General features: G+C 24.3%; 1 protein-coding gene across 2 annotated transcripts in view; it reads right to left on the bottom strand.

Annotated features, from left to right (window-relative positions):
- Window positions 1-15665, bottom strand: part of LOC129606716 (anion exchange protein 3-like) — a 54037-nt gene extending 38372 nt beyond the window's left edge. The window contains exons 1-2 of one of the 2 annotated variants that reach the window (XM_055517203.1): window positions 15458-15665; window positions 14285-14925 (exon numbers count right to left, since the gene is read on the bottom strand). In XM_055517203.1, coding sequence (XP_055373178.1) covers window positions 14285-14296 — 12 coding nt within the window. In that variant the 5' untranslated portion in view covers window positions 14297-14925; window positions 15458-15665. The remainder of the gene's footprint in view (window positions 1-14284; window positions 14926-15457) is intronic. The other variant, XM_055517205.1, reaches the window with a different exon arrangement.
- Between the last annotated feature and the right edge of the window lie 619 nt (window positions 15666-16284).

Genomic DNA, 16284 nt, shown 5'->3' with positions numbered 1-16284 from the left:
GAAACTGTCATATACATGCGTTATTTAGTAAAATATGACAATTTAATATCCGTTTCGTTATACATATATATATATATATGGTTTATTTTATCTGTTTCTTTTATATATTATGTGTAATGTGCTCCTGAATTCTGATATCATACATAATAAATGTAATATTTTTAATAGAATTATTAACATAATTACGGTTCCCTTTTTGATGATAAAAAAATTACATTTATGATGAATTAAGTAACCAACCGTAACTTAAAATGTAAGCAAAGACAAAATGCATAATAAACATTGTAAGAGAGTAAAGCTCTTGGTATTTAATTAGAAAGATTTTTATTTTATTTTATTATTGCAATTATGTATACGAATGTGCTGTATACGTGTTACTTTAATGGATAAATCTTGTGAATCTTATAAAATTAATTTAAAAGAACTTATAATTGAATTTTTAATAAAAGTATTTTTACAGGGTTAAATCTTAATTATATTAAAGAAATTCCTTGAAATAAAAACCTAATAAAGCAAATAAAATAAAAAAGACCCTTTCAAAATTAGAATGCCCGCTTATCCTGATAATTGCTTTATTGAATTCGTTTCTTCAAAGAAAAAAAACTTAAAAGATAATTAATAGTTTAAGATCTTTTCCGGAACGTCAGTTGATTCGATTTGTAAATATTCAAGACTTTTTCAGTTATGTTATTTTTTCAGTTTCAATATGTTGTCCGGCAATTTTAGCTTAATTTTTAAAGTCTTGTTTGACTTGGAATCTTTTTTAGACCGGGGGCTGAGATCTCTATTTTCGTGCAGTAAAAGGAGAGTGCTACAAACTTTTGAAAGAAAAGTAACTTAAATGATCTTATATAAGTTTTTAAAATCAGTACAAATATTTGAGCTTCTAAGCTCTTTCTCATCCTTTTTGTTCTTATCAACAAAAATTTTGGTCATCAATAGTAGCATTAAGAGCAAAAGTTTCTTTGCCCATCATTGATCTAGCGATCAATTTGAATATTACAGTTTCCATGATTTTATGCAATTAGTTGAAAAAATGCCGGAAAAGAATAAAAATCTAATTCCTTTAACAAAAAAAAAACAAACAAAAGATTTTCAATTAGTTTAAATTTCTTAACTGATTTAAAATATTTCCAAGAAACAAAAATTTTTATTAAATTATTTTTAAAAATCCAATTTGCAAAATAAAATTTTTAAATAGAGAAATTCCTTTTTTTTTCTATAAAATTTATTAAATTGAAAGAAAAAATATTTTTACAAAATCAAAATTTTATTAAAGAAATCACACAATTGACAAGAATAACATAAGTGGGCTATAAGTACATAAGCTTATATATATGAATAAATCAAATGTGAAATAAATGTAGGTGCAATTTATCTGCATAGACAAAATAATATAATAATTCCATTTCCAAGTATAAATACATGTGGGCATACGTATGTATTTATAATTTACTCTACTATATAAATCTCTATGGAGTAAACATATATATAAATGTGCTTAATAAGCTGTAACCAGCACCGGATCTACCAAATATGCAAAGTAAGAATACGTTATTTTAAATGCGCGCCGGAAAACAAGATCACCATTGAATTAGAGAACAACTGAATTTTAAAAAATAAATTTTTTTTTTTATAATGTGTTTACTAAAATTTTTCTATCTATTTACAGAGAAATTAACTTGATTGCGTGTACCTATATACAAACATTGCAGAACAAAAAACTGAAAGTTTAATTCCAGCCCATAATGATGTTTTTGACTAGTCTTGCATTCAGTATATTAAAGTTACATGAAAGTGATTTATTATGCGAAATGTGCAAAGTTTATTACATATTTCTCAATGCTTTGAATGCGGCGGGGAAGAGTGCATTTTTTGGATACCGGATAGGGCGCCTAACAAATCAGAACTGGCCTTGACTATAACATATCTACATATAATTCGATATTTCTATTACGTATTTTAATTTCAGAATTTTTTGATATTTTCTCTTATATATATGACAGATGACAAATACACAAATTCCTTTCAGCATAAGTTCAATAATATTTGTGTATGCATATGTTAAAGTGTGCACTTAAAATATGTTTATTGATTGGTATATCATTTGAACTTTCAAAAGAAGAAGAAAAGGGGGAAAAAATATCAAATACAAAAATAGAATTTCATTATTACGTTTACCTTTTTTTTCACCTGTTGAAATCTATTTATAAAAGTTTTTGTTAAAATTTCCTAATAAAAATAAAATAATGATAATTAAATTTATTGAAATTTTAATAGATTTTATATTTTTGCATGAAATGTATATATATATATGTTACACGAGCTACGAAGGTATGGATTTAAAGTTAAGGATTGTTAACATTCAATCATCACTGAAACATATCAACTATAAGAACATATAAAAGGTTACATTACATTTATAGATTAAGTGTTACATAAAATATACAGATTATATTTTTCTATAACTACTTTTTACTAAGCGGTGGTGAGGTGGTTCCTGCTGTATGATATTCTGGTATGGTGGTCAGCACTCCGGAGAGGTGATTTACTGGGCTGGCAGATGGCTGTGGAATCCATAGTGCGGTCAAGACTTATAATGTAACCGTAAAGGCGTTTTTCGGTTACTGCACCGACGACAAACTTTATAATAGGTAGGTGGGGGGGGGGGGGTGTACTCTGAGTAATTAAATGTTGAACTCTCCTTCCGTTTACCAAATCACTGCAGTATCTTTCAGGCAGAGGTGATCGCAATTGGGAATGCAATTGGAAAATGAAACTTGGTTTGGCTTCTTAGACATATTTGGGTTTCGGAGAACTTTAAGGCAGATGAACTTGCAAGATATGGAACAACCCTCGATATTCTATCTGTTTTTAACACTTCAATAACCCTCTTCTTCTTAAATTCTGCCAAATTATATAAAAAATTCAACACCAAATTTTAAATTTGTTTAAAGCGAATAAATTTTATTCTTTTTAATTCAATATTTTAATTTTGCTATCACATAATACTAGATAAGGTATATCGGTTAATATAGCCAGTTGCCTCATATTATGTTAACCATATTTTATAACCATAATATTAAACATAGTGAGTATAGGTTGTATATAAAATTCTTCAAACAATTTAAACATTTTATATCCTTTTTTATATCCTTTTATAGAATATTAAACATAAAAAGATTTTTTTTTTCATATTTGGAATTTAACTATATTTATATTCAGGATACGTAATAACTAGGATATAATGATTACATAGAGGAGATCTATTAACTTTCTATATGGTTTTAATATTTTTTTTAATAGTATAATAGTATGTTTTCGTTATAAGATAGTTATAAGATCGTAAAATGGGTATTAAATCTTTTTTTTTTATATTTTTATGCCCCTTTTGTTTTTATTTTTCATCACAATTTTTATTATGTATACCTCCTCCATCTATAATATTAAAATATTCTTGTAAATGGTTAATAGTTTTTATGTTATGTTTGTGTAAAAATATGTCTGTATATGTATATGTACAAGGTGTACGAAATTATGAATTAAGATAAAAACTTTTTTATGTACACTAAAACGTAATATAAGGGGGAAAGGACGTGTGTCTTGAGAGAAAATTTTTTAACAGATATTCAAGGACGTTGCCGGCATTTGTTTGTATTTAAATTTCATTTGGAATCTTTTTTTGTTTTATTTGAAATTGTCATTTTTCTTCCTCGCTTTATTAAATGTTTAACTAACATCAATGTACACAATTTTCTTTTTGTACAATTTAAAGGTTGAATAATCAGAAATAAGGTAGTGATAAATTGCTTTTTTTTATTATTTGAGATGTAAACAATATTTCCTAGTATAACCTTAATAAAAAAAACAAAATTAGATCTTGATAGAACTAGTGTAATGGAGAGTATAGGAATTCTCCAATGAAATGCTTTAATATTTTTATTTTATGCTCAAAAAGGTGGTTTAATGCCATTTGTAGAAAAGATATCCAAAAGTGGAAGATCGGCAACAAATTGTTAAGCTCAAGTTTTTTATCCTAATAACGGAAATATAAAGTATCATACAATAAATTTTGAAAATGTGAGAATGCGGTTTTTGGCCAAACCATAAGAGTTTTAATGGAAATTTTTGAAATATTCAATCAAATAACGGTAGTATCCTAATAACGGAAATATAAAGTATTATACAATAAATTTTGAAAATGTGAGAACACAGTTTCTGACCAAACCATAAGAGATAGGAAGTTTTAATTGAAATTTTTGAAATCTTCAATCAAATAACGGTAATATTGTAATAATGGAAATATAAAGTATTGTACAATAAATTTTGAAAATGTGAGAACACTGTTTCTGACCAAACCGTAAGAGATAGGAAGTTTTAATGGAAATTTTTGAAATCTTCAACTAAATAACGGTAGTATTGTAATAACGGAAATATAAAGTATTGTACAATAAATTTTGAAAATGTGGGAACACAGTTTCTGACCAAACCATAAGAGATAGGAAGTTTTAATAGAAATTTTTGAAATTTTCAATCAAATAACGGTAGTATTCTAATAACGGAAATATAAAGTATCATACAATAAATTTTGAAAATGTGAGAATGCAGTTTCTGACCAAACCGTAAGAGATAGGAAGTTTTAATGGAAATTTTTGAAATCTTCAACCAAATAACGGTAGTATTGTAATAACGGAAATATAAAGTATTATACAATAAATTTTGAAAATGTGAGAATGCAGTTTCTGACCAAACCATAAGAGATAGGAAGTTTTAATGGAAATTTTTGAAATGTTTAATCAAATAAAGGTAGTATTCTAATAACGGAAATATAAAGTATTATACAATAAATTTTGAAAATGTGAGAACACAGTTTCTGACCAAACCATAAGAGATAGGAAGTTTTAATTGAAATTTTTGAAATCTTCAATCAAATAACGGTAGTATTGTAATAACGGAAATATAAAGTATTATATAATAAATTTTGAAAATATGAGAATGCAGTTTCTGACTAAACCATAAGAGATAGGAAGTTTTAATGGAAATTTTTGAAATCTTCAACCAAATAACGGTAGTATCCTAACAACGGAAATATAAAGTATACAATAAATTTTGAAAATGTGAGAACACAGTTTCTGACCAAACCATAAGAGATAGGAAGTTTTAATTGAAATTTTTGAAATCTTCAATCAAATAACGGTAGTATTGTAATAACGGAAATATAAAGTATTATATAATAAATTTTGAAAATGTGAGAACACAGTTTCTGACCAAACCATAAGAGATAGGAAGTTTTAATTGAAATTTTTGAAATCTTCAATAAAATAACGGTAGTATTGTAATAACGGAAATATAAAGTATTATACAATAAATTTTGAAAATGTGAGAATGCAATTTCTGAGCAAACCATAAGAGATAGGAAGTTTTAATGGAAATTTTTGAAATGTTTAATCAAATAAAGGTAGTATCCTAATAACGGAAATATAAAGTATTATACAATAAATTTTGAAAATGTGAGAACACAGTTTCTGACCAAACCATAAGAGATAGGAAGTTTTAATTGAAATTTTTGAAATCTTCAATCAAATAATGGTAGTATTGTAATAACGGAAATATAAAGTATTATATAATAAATTTTGAAAATGTGAGAATGCAGTTTCTGACCAAACCATAAGAGATAGGAAGTTTTAATGGAAATTTTTGAAATCTTCAACCAAATAACGGTAGTATCCTAACAACGGAAATATAAAGTATTATACAATAAATTTTGAAAATGTGAGAACACAGTTTCTGACCAAACCATAAGAGATAGGAAGTTTTAATTGAAATTTTTGAAATCTTCAATCAAATAACGGTAGTATTGTAATAACGGAAATATAAAGTATTATACAATAAATTTTGAAAATGTGAGAATGCAGTTTCTGACCAAACCATAAGAGATAGGAAGTTTTAATGGAAATTTTTGAAATCTTCAATTAAGTAACGATAGTATCCTAATAACGGAAATATAAAGTATTTTACAATAAATTTTGAAAATGTGGGAACACAGTTTCTGACCAAACCATAAGAGATAGGAAGTTTTAATTGAATTTTTTGAAATCTTCAATGAAATAGCGGTAGTATCCTAATAACGGAAATATAAAGTATTATACAATAAATTTTGAAAATGTGAGAACACTGTTTCTGACCAAACCATAAGAGATAGGAAGTTTTAATTGAAGTTTTTGAAATTTTCAATCAAATAACGGTAGTATTCTAATAACGGAAATATAAAGTATCATACAATAAATTTTGAAAATGTGAGAACACAGTTTCTGACCAAACCATAAGAGATAGGAAGTTTTAATTGAAATTTTTGAAATCTTCAATCAAATAACGGTAGTATTGTAATAACGGAAATATAAAGTATTATACAATAAATTTTGAAAATGTGAGAATGCAATTTCTGACCAAACCATAAGAGATAGGAAGTTTTAATGGAAATTTTTGAAATGTTTAATCAAATAAAGGTAGTATTCTAATAACGGAAATATAAAGTATTATACAATAAATTTTGAAAATGTGAGAACACAGTTTCTGACCAAACCATAAGAGATAGGAAGTTTTAATTGAAATTTTTGAAATCTTCAATCAAATAACGGTAGTATTGTAATAACGGAAATATAAAGTATTATACAATAAATTTTGAAAATGTGAGAATGCAATTTCTGACCAAACCATAAGAGATAGGAAGTTTTAATGGAAATTTTTGAAATGTTTAATCAAATAAAGGTAGTATCCTAATAAGGGAAATATAAAGTATTATACAATAAATTTTGAAAATGTGAGAACACTGTTTCTGACCAAACCGTAAGAGATAGGAAGTTTTAATTGAAATTTTTGAAATTTTCAATCAAAAAACGTGTACTTCAGAAGAGGCTATGTACCCCAGTACAAGTTTCACAAGTTGTGACGGGTGCTATATTGCAATTCGTCAGAAAAATATTTACTTTCATCCTAACTGTATGCAACAATTTGATATATTATGGAATTGAATGAAATATTATAGAAAAGAAGTTGTTTTTGATTATTTAAACGATGATTTGCTTAAAAATGAGTTGATTTTGAAGAAAATTTAGAAATTCATTGAAATTCCTCAAAATTTGAAAATTAAATAAATAAAAAGTTTTTTAAATTTTTATATTAAATGCATATATTTTTTAATTCCACTTGTTTAAATTTTATTTAAATATAAAATTATGTTTATTAAGTTTAGTAAGAATTTCAAAGTAATTGCTTTATCGTAAGAGATATATATACAATTTAATAATTTGCTATTAAATGTGAGGACAGTGTTTTATTTTATTTTTAATCTAAATGTTTGTTATATTTTTGAACTTTATTCTTATTCTTAATAATTTTCCTTATTAAATATATTTCGTGGAAGTGCTCTCAAGTTATTTGAAAGGGAAAAAATAATTTTGTTAATTTTTAGAAAAATGAAAAAAAAAAGTTAAGAAAAGTAAAAATTCTTTGTAAATGTTCTCTAACCTAGAGAAATGTCGGAGATCTGGGTTGCCTCCTAGCAACTATAATATTTATAAAATCCCTGTAGGTTTTTCGACTGCGTTTCGAAATGGTTTGGCCATAGGTTAAAGTGAAACGTGTTTTATTATTTTTGATTTTCTATATAATAGCTTTATAAAACTGAAAAATTTATATGGAATATTTTATATTAAAGTAAAATTCCAATTAATTGGAAAGTTAATGCACATGCCGGCGATATGTCCTTCTATATAACAAATTTAATTCAAAAGTTTTCGCTTATATTTCTATTTAAAAATCTATATACTCAGGCTCTTCAGCTATAAAAATATGAAATCATTTATTTTTTGAAAAAAATATTATTATTCATATTAGATAATATTTTTTATATTAGATTTTCTTGAGACATTTTGTTTAAACTTTTTATTATGAACAGCATAAGTTATAATGGCATGACTATAATTTGCTTGTAATATAAGATTTCTTTAAATACTATTCAATAAGAATTCTTGAAATTTAATTTTTAATTAATTTACAGAGAAATTTAATTTCAAAATAACTTTTTTAATTCTTTAACAAGATTTTGTTTTTACATATATTATTCTAGAAAAATATCCTTTTATATCCTATTTAAAATTTAATGAAAGGCATGTGAATGATAAGAATTTAAAAGATTTATGTTTGTTTTTCATTGTTTACAGCTTTCATTAATCTGTAGTATTATAATTTTATTGAATTTTATTTTATAATATATACAGGTTTCGAGAAAAAATATTTAGAATATATTCGTCTTAGTTTTATCATAATGTACGCTGGAAAAGCACTTTGTAAAAACTTTATACACAAAATCTAACTTGATGTACGATTGCGTTAATTAGGAAAAAGCAGCAAAAATATTCTCTTAACTAAAATTCTACAAACTGTGGTTATTTTGCTGAGTTAACGAAGCAAATTTATTTGGATAGCTAAACTTAATAAGTAGCCAGAGTAGTAAACTATAAAATTTTTTGAAAAAATGGAGTAGATTTACTACGTTAACTGTAGATCTGCAACACTTATATTTACGCACATATTTAACATTTTTACTGGATTATTTCGTCAAAGTTAACATTTTAGAATTTTAAAATTTTATGTATTCCTTTATATTGGAAAGAAAAATGTTGGTAATTATTATCAACTTTTCTATTTAAACATTTCAATAAGCTATGTACAAAAAAATTAACATAAAATGAATAACATGAAAAAACAATTAGAAGAAAAGCACAAGAAATGAACACCAAAAAAAATATAATGAAAAAGAAAGAGAAATTGAAAAAGATTAGACATTTCTATATTTGTATATAAATGTTTATGTACCAGTATAGTTGGAAATGCGAGTACTTGCAAGTAATTAGACATTCTTTTAACATTTGAACTATATTATATATAAAAAAGCCAACATTAGAATTAATTTGTTTATTTAATTACCTTTCTAATTTGTGAATTATAATTTGCAAATAGAAAGGTGAAAAACTGATTTAATTAAATTGAAATAGGTACTCGTATATGGAGAAGGTTAATTTTTATATAATAAAATTTAATATTTAATTTTTGTAATTGAGTAATTGAAAATAATTGTTTTATGGTGACATAATTATTAAGTTGCTTAATGAGTTGTTTTGAGTTAGAAAAACGAGGCGTTACAGAATTTAATATAAAAATAATGAGATGAAAAGATTTGTTGTCCTAGAATATTACAAGTAAACTGAAGTCCTTAGAACTGGTTCGAATGAGGTAAAGTAAGGACAAAATATGTAAGTGTGTATACAAAAACTACTTATAAAAATCTACACTCACATATTTGTTATTTTGATCAAATTAGTTATAAAATACAACATTGTAGGTTTAAAAATTAAAAGAATTTTTCATTTGCCTTCTTTCCATAGAAATATTTAATTAGTTTTTAATCAAAATTTTAATAATTCATGAAAAAAAACTTTCAAAATTTTATTTTAGAATTTTCATTATTCGCCATATCTATATAGATAAAATTTTTCTATTTTAATGGAAATTAAAATGTCAAAGATGGTGAGTTGGGGTACGCAATTTTATTTAATTCGGTATTCATTAAAACTGAAATAGGATCTATTTATAATACAATGTTCAGTTAATTATGCTTTTAAATATGATATAATAAAGTAAAAAATTTGTATTGCAAACAATATTTCTAACTTCGATTGTTATGCCGAGAATATTTTACATGAATTCCGTAATATTATGCAGATTTAAATTGCATACGAATTTGTATATAGCAATAAAGTAATTTCGATTTTGTAAATGTGTCAAGTTGGTTGGTTTATGTGACCGGTGTAACAAAGCACCACAGCTTGAACTCCAGATCATTTATCAGCGTACGATGACAGGTGGCCTTGCTAAGCCACCCGATTTTTTATTGAGGAATATATCTAAATTCCCTATGTCAACCTACGACCATCTCTTATTTTGATAATTCAAGTACTTAATAAATTTCAAAATTTTATAGAACTTTGAATATTAAAATTCGGTTCTCAGTAGTATTACAAGATGAAATTTCGAAATATGAATTTCATTAAGAACCTTGTTAGCACGAATATGAAATGTTTTCTAGTAGAACTTTGTCTGAAATAAAATAAATTTCATATAAATATCCTGAAATTGGTTTGATATTAAATATTAAAAAAGTATATACTCTTTTATGCAAGTTATTTTTAAAATTATTATTAATTTTGGTATTTTGAAAATTTTAAAGAAATTTTATTTTGAATGAAGTTTCATATATAACACTAATTTAGGTTTTGATTTAGATTTTAAATTAATTGCAATTAAATTCTGTAAAATATTGCATGCTGCTAGGCGTAAAGTAAAATATATGTATTGTGGAATGAGAATGAGAGTCAAACTCCTACAAAATATAAATTAATGTTTACGTATGTATATTAAGCAACAATATTATTAAGAATTATGTGATTCAAGTTTAATGTTCGAATATTGGATTCGGAGAGTTGAAATCTTACGATTCTTCGAAATTTTTTTGTTGAGTTATGCCTGGTCTCATAGTGTCAATATTCCTTGATTAATATTAATATTGTATATTTATTCTGAAGTAGGAGCATTATTTAACAGTAACTTTATGTGTGTATCATTACTCTTACATCTAGAATATGAGCATTATTTATGAAGATTATTGAGTAATAATATGACACATAGGTAGTTGTGTACACTCAATTTAAGATTTATCGGATGCCTAATGCAACAAAAATATTTTAAATCGTGCTATATAACGTATATGTGTAAAATTCTGAAAAAATTTAATTTATGATTTGCTTGAATAATTTGGAAACGAATATTATCAAAGGACCATAAATAAAACGGTAAATTATGTAAGTGTAAAAAGAGTAAAAAAAGTTTCAAGGATTTTTTTACCTAAAAAAAAATTAAAAAATTTAAAAAAATATTAATCAACAGGGCTAAAATTCTTCTTAAGATTTTTCTCATAGCATTTGATTAATTTTGTGTTCTTTTGGAATTCAAAATGCCTAAATATTTTCTGGCTACCTTTTGAAAGGACAGAAAATTAATTTACTAAATAAATAAAAAAAAAATTGTAAAATTTCAATTTTTAACACGCTACACTAAATTTTTTGGAATTTTTATCAACTTTAAAATATGTTGAAAGTATTGAATTAAAAAAATTCTCGATCTCTAATTTCTTTATTAAATTTTTTCTATTTTAAACAGAAAAAAAAAAATTTAACAAAAGATTTTCGAATTTTTGATTTATTGCTATTATAAAAACACTCAAACGTATTAGACTCCCGCTGACTCTTTAAAAGTTAGAATACAAAAATAATTTAAGTAAGATTTTTATTTAAGCACATTTCTTTGTGCACAAAGTTTTGGGTCGTTATAAGCAATTTATTGTATTTTAATTTATTTACTGAATAAACGTTTTATCCAATAACATTTTGATGTGGCTGCCATACTGCAGTTTGTCAGGGGCCTTGGTATAGAACTAATGTGAGGAGGATGGGAATCACAAGAGATCCGATGGGTCGACGTCAGGGGGGCCTAAGGGCCTCGGACCCCGAGGAAAAAAAAAACTGTAGCGTTTATTATAAGAGGTCTAACATGTGGTCTTGTCATAACGGTTATCAGAATTTAAATGAATAAATCTCAGAGTCGCACGAAAATTTTATTGGATCTGTATATGGTCGGGCTGAATGCAAAATCAATTTAACCTATTTTTATGTGTTTCTAATAATGAACTGTTTTGATGTGATCAGAAAGTATATTAATTTTTATAAAATATTTTGAAAGCATAAAATCTGATTTTTATGTACGCTGATTTTAACAAAAATCAAATAAAGCAACATCACTTTTAAATCACATTAAAAAGCAATAAAAATAAAATAAATGTTGAACTTTTTCATAAAAGTTTGAAATTTTGTTTTTTTTACTGTTTTTTTTTTTTGTTTTAAGGCACAAACACAAAAAAGTAAAGTTTTGAATTCAATTATAATTAGAATTTCTTTTGTTTTTGTTTCATAAAAACAGTGAAAAATCATTGAATTTTCTAAATAATAATGAATTCAAAGTATAAAATATATTTGTATATGTTTATGTAGATTTGATTAATTCAAAAAGGATCAATAAGTTGTTGAAGAATTTCAAATTATTTTGATAAACAATTTTGGTACTTTTTTTTAATATTTTACACATTGTTTTCTAAATTAATCAAACTTTGCAATTTTATAAAGTTTGTTAAGCGATTTTTGGTACATTTTTCTTTTAATTTCTTTAATTTGTTTATAATTATAAGGGGTGTTGTTTTGAATGCTAATTTTTTTTTGCTTTTACGCTTTCACAATACAACAATGAATTTTATGAACTCTAAATGGTACAAGTTCAAGTAAATTAATATTAAATTATAATAAAATCGATCTGACTATTTAAACCTTAAATTAAGTAAATAATCAGAAAAAGTGTTTTCTATAATTAAATTGGACAACCACTGTAATAATGGAAACCACAATAATAATAGAAATTTTCGACATAAAAATGAAGAAATGACAGATTTTTCAGTAAAATTTTAAAATTACACTTAGCACGTGTATACTTTAGATGATTTGTTGTTAGTGTGGGTCCGGAGTGTGTAAAAGGCAAGTTGTTATTAAAAAGAAAAATTCAATACACATAATCCCTTTAATGGGTTCATAAATTTTTGTTAAATTTCAACAATTCTCAATAATTTATTTAAATTTCAAGGTCAAAATAATTTTGAAAATTTTAAAATATGGTATGAGCTTTGTATAATAACATTAAATTCCATTTCTAATATTACATTAAAAATTTATAAGTGAATTGTTTTGAAATAATTCATGGAATTTATTCTACCTTTCTACTCTCTCTAATGGCACTTTATTATATAAAAATATTTTTTTTGCACTTATTTGTTTTATTCAGTAGGGTGAACTCATTTATTAAGAAGAAAAATGGACAACAATGTAATGTAAAATCTTAAGTGTGTTTACAATAAGTAAGTAGTCATATTTTTGCATAAAATATGTGAAAACGAAAAAAAAAGAACAAAAGTGAGGAAAATAAAAGGAGCCCGGTAAATTTCCATCCAATTCAATTTCCCATTGTAGTTAAAATAAATTTTCCCTTTATTTGCGTTTATTCAAAAGAGAATCAGTAAAATTAAATTTTTTCATTTCACAGAATATTTGGTGGTTTCTTCTCATAGAGATTTTCTAAATTTATTTAAGTAATATCAAAGATCATTTTAAATGCTGTAAAATTGGATGTTTTGTGGGTGCTTAAACCGCATTCTAACTAAGTAAGAAATTTGAAGTCGGTTTCAAAATCAAGTATCACTAAAAAGTGCATCAAGCAGGGGATGGCTCTAAACTGAAGTTGTAAAGAAATACATTACAATTTTGCAGTTTCAAGTATGTTGCTTTTCTTTTATTAAGTTAAAAGTTTTAAAATGTACCGCCCGAGCTGCATAATTTAATTTATAAACTGTTTCTACATATATTGGTAATGAGTTGGCTCATCTAACTGCCATATTTGATAGACATAAGACCTGCTCAGTTAGCTCTGCTCTGATGTCTCCTCAGCGCAAAAATATCAAATTCATTGTGGCAGAATTACTCACAGGAAATTCTAAGTTATCTTTTTCAGATAATACTTCAAGAGTTGTCTTTTGTCTATCGAGTTCATCTGTCCTGCAATTTTCTGAGATATTGCTGTGCCCTGGAACCCTAATCAGGTCTATGTTCCTACACTTCTCTAATCTCGTTAAGAAGTGACAAGCTATTTCGACTGTTCTAAAAGCAAAGGAAAGCTTTTTGGAGTTTCTGTTCAAACCCTGTGTTATTGAATGATTTACAAATGTTTTATTCATTAAAGTTTTTATACTTGTCCCGTTGAAAGAAATTTAGTTTTTAATTTTCTGTTTGTAATATGAAATAATTTAGTAATTTTATTAAATTCAATTCAAAGTTTTAATTAAAAACTAAAACTTTTTAAAGAAAATTTATTTTGCCATTAAGAATATTAGATAATAGGTTGAATTAATTGAAAGTGATTTCCAAGCTTAAAGAATTCTAAATGAATTAAGGTCAAAACCTTATTCTAACTAAATCTAACTCATATAAAAATAGTACGGTAAAGAACCTTAGGAAACATATTTAATATGATTTTTTTAAAATTTTAAATTAAATTAAACTGTTATACTTACGTTATCAGACATGTTTGCTATTTATATTATTAAAATTTTTAATGGTAAATCCAAAATGTTGAAGAATTCACTTTTTTCACTTTAGTGAAAATTCTAAAAAATTTATAGTATAAATTTCCACATGAAAAAAAGATTATAAATCACAAATATTAAATTTGAAAAACAAAAATTTTTAATATATTTTATAGGCCTTTATAATTTTTATATTTCTTAAGATATTTTTACATCAATCACATAAACTTAATAGCATATATAGTAGATGGTTTAAAAAACCATATTAAATATAATCGGTTGTAATTAAAATACTGTTGTAGTTAAATATATTTTTTCTACAATTAAAATTTAATAGTTTTATAACTTTTTCAAGTTTTCAATAGCGTTATACGCTTCAAATCACAATTCCTTTTAACACTCTTCTTCACTGCACTATAAACAATTTTATTAAAAAAAAGGCACTCATTTCCATGCAACTACTTTCCTTACGAATTTTCATATTTTATAAATTTCTTTACAGGATTTTTTAATTGTACAATTTTTTTCTTTTTAGTATACCATAAATCATAAGCGTAATATTTTGTAATATTAAAAAATATATATTTGAAATTTTCATATAGATTTTAACTACATATAAAATATTTGATCTGAGAAAAGAAAAATAATTAAATTTTTAAATTTAATAATTAACGAAAGATATATTTTAAGGATATATGCGAGATTAAATTAAAAATTATGTTAAATTTTTTTTTCCCTTAGTTTTCTTTAAAAAATTTAAAACAACCCTCTAAAAAAAATATATTTTTATAATATAATTATATATTTTAGTGTAATATTTGGGATATAAAAAATTAATATAAATTCAAATATGAAATTAAGGATATCCTCTATGATAACAGTTCCATTTTATGGTTAAAAATTTTCTTTATTTGCCATTAAATTCTAATTGGAGGGCATTATTTAAATAACCATGTTCATATCCATATTATAAGGATAATAAATTTTTATTTTACTTTTATTTGAATATTTAAAAATTTTTTGAATTGTATTATGTAATCTGAATTTTTTTTTTCTTATAAATAAAATAAATATCCTTCTCATTTAAATTTAATATTTCTTTAATTTCATAATAATAATTTTATATATGTATTTAATAAAATATCCTCTAATAATATATACAATAAGGAATTTAATGTTAAAGTTCCTTTTAAAACATTATGCAAATCATTGGTTAATATTTAGTTGGCCGTGAGCCCAGTTATTCTCATCATTTCTTTTATATACTATATTTTTGGATATTGTTATAATTAATTTTTTTTTTTTAATTTTTATTAAAAATATAATTAAACAAAATGTCTAAATTAATTATGTACAATTAATATCTTTTTTTTTTTATTTTATTTTAAAAATTCAATTAATTTTGTATATCCTTTTTTCGAAAAATTAAAAAAAAAAATCACTTTTTTTTTCTTTGCTCTTATAAATGAAAAAAAGCGATAATACACTCTTGCGTGTTCTAGAAATCAAACTGAAAACTTTGAATTTCGCACAGCATTTACCTATCTTTTCATATTTCATCTGGGTTCTTTTCAATATAAAAAAAAATTCTTATATATATACATATGAATATAATAAAAAGCTTTATATATCCACATACATACATACATAAATGTAATATATAATTTATGTAAAAAGTTGTTTTAAATAAGTATGTATGTATATGTATGTATATATATGAAAAAGTTTTATTTAAAAATAGAATATTATAAAATATCAAAATAAACGTGTATATACAACAAAAATATTTTAATAACGTAGGAGCAATAACAGAATATATAGAACCTAAAAAGCATCAGCAATATACTATATCTAATGTGTATATGTATGTATATGTATATCGTTAAAAAACAGGACCAGCCATCTAACAATCGGTCAATATAAGAATAACTTGTAGGATCCTTCATATATTAAATATATACATAATAAATGCATAAACATATGTATAC

This window comes from Condylostylus longicornis, unplaced genomic scaffold (genome assembly GCF_029603195.1).
Source record: "Condylostylus longicornis isolate FDR11 unplaced genomic scaffold, ASM2960319v2 ptg000022l, whole genome shotgun sequence".
Lineage (NCBI taxonomy): Eukaryota > Metazoa > Arthropoda > Insecta > Diptera > Dolichopodidae > Condylostylus > Condylostylus longicornis.
Note: the sequence above shows the minus strand (reverse complement) of the source record. Positions and strands in the feature narration are given on the sequence as shown.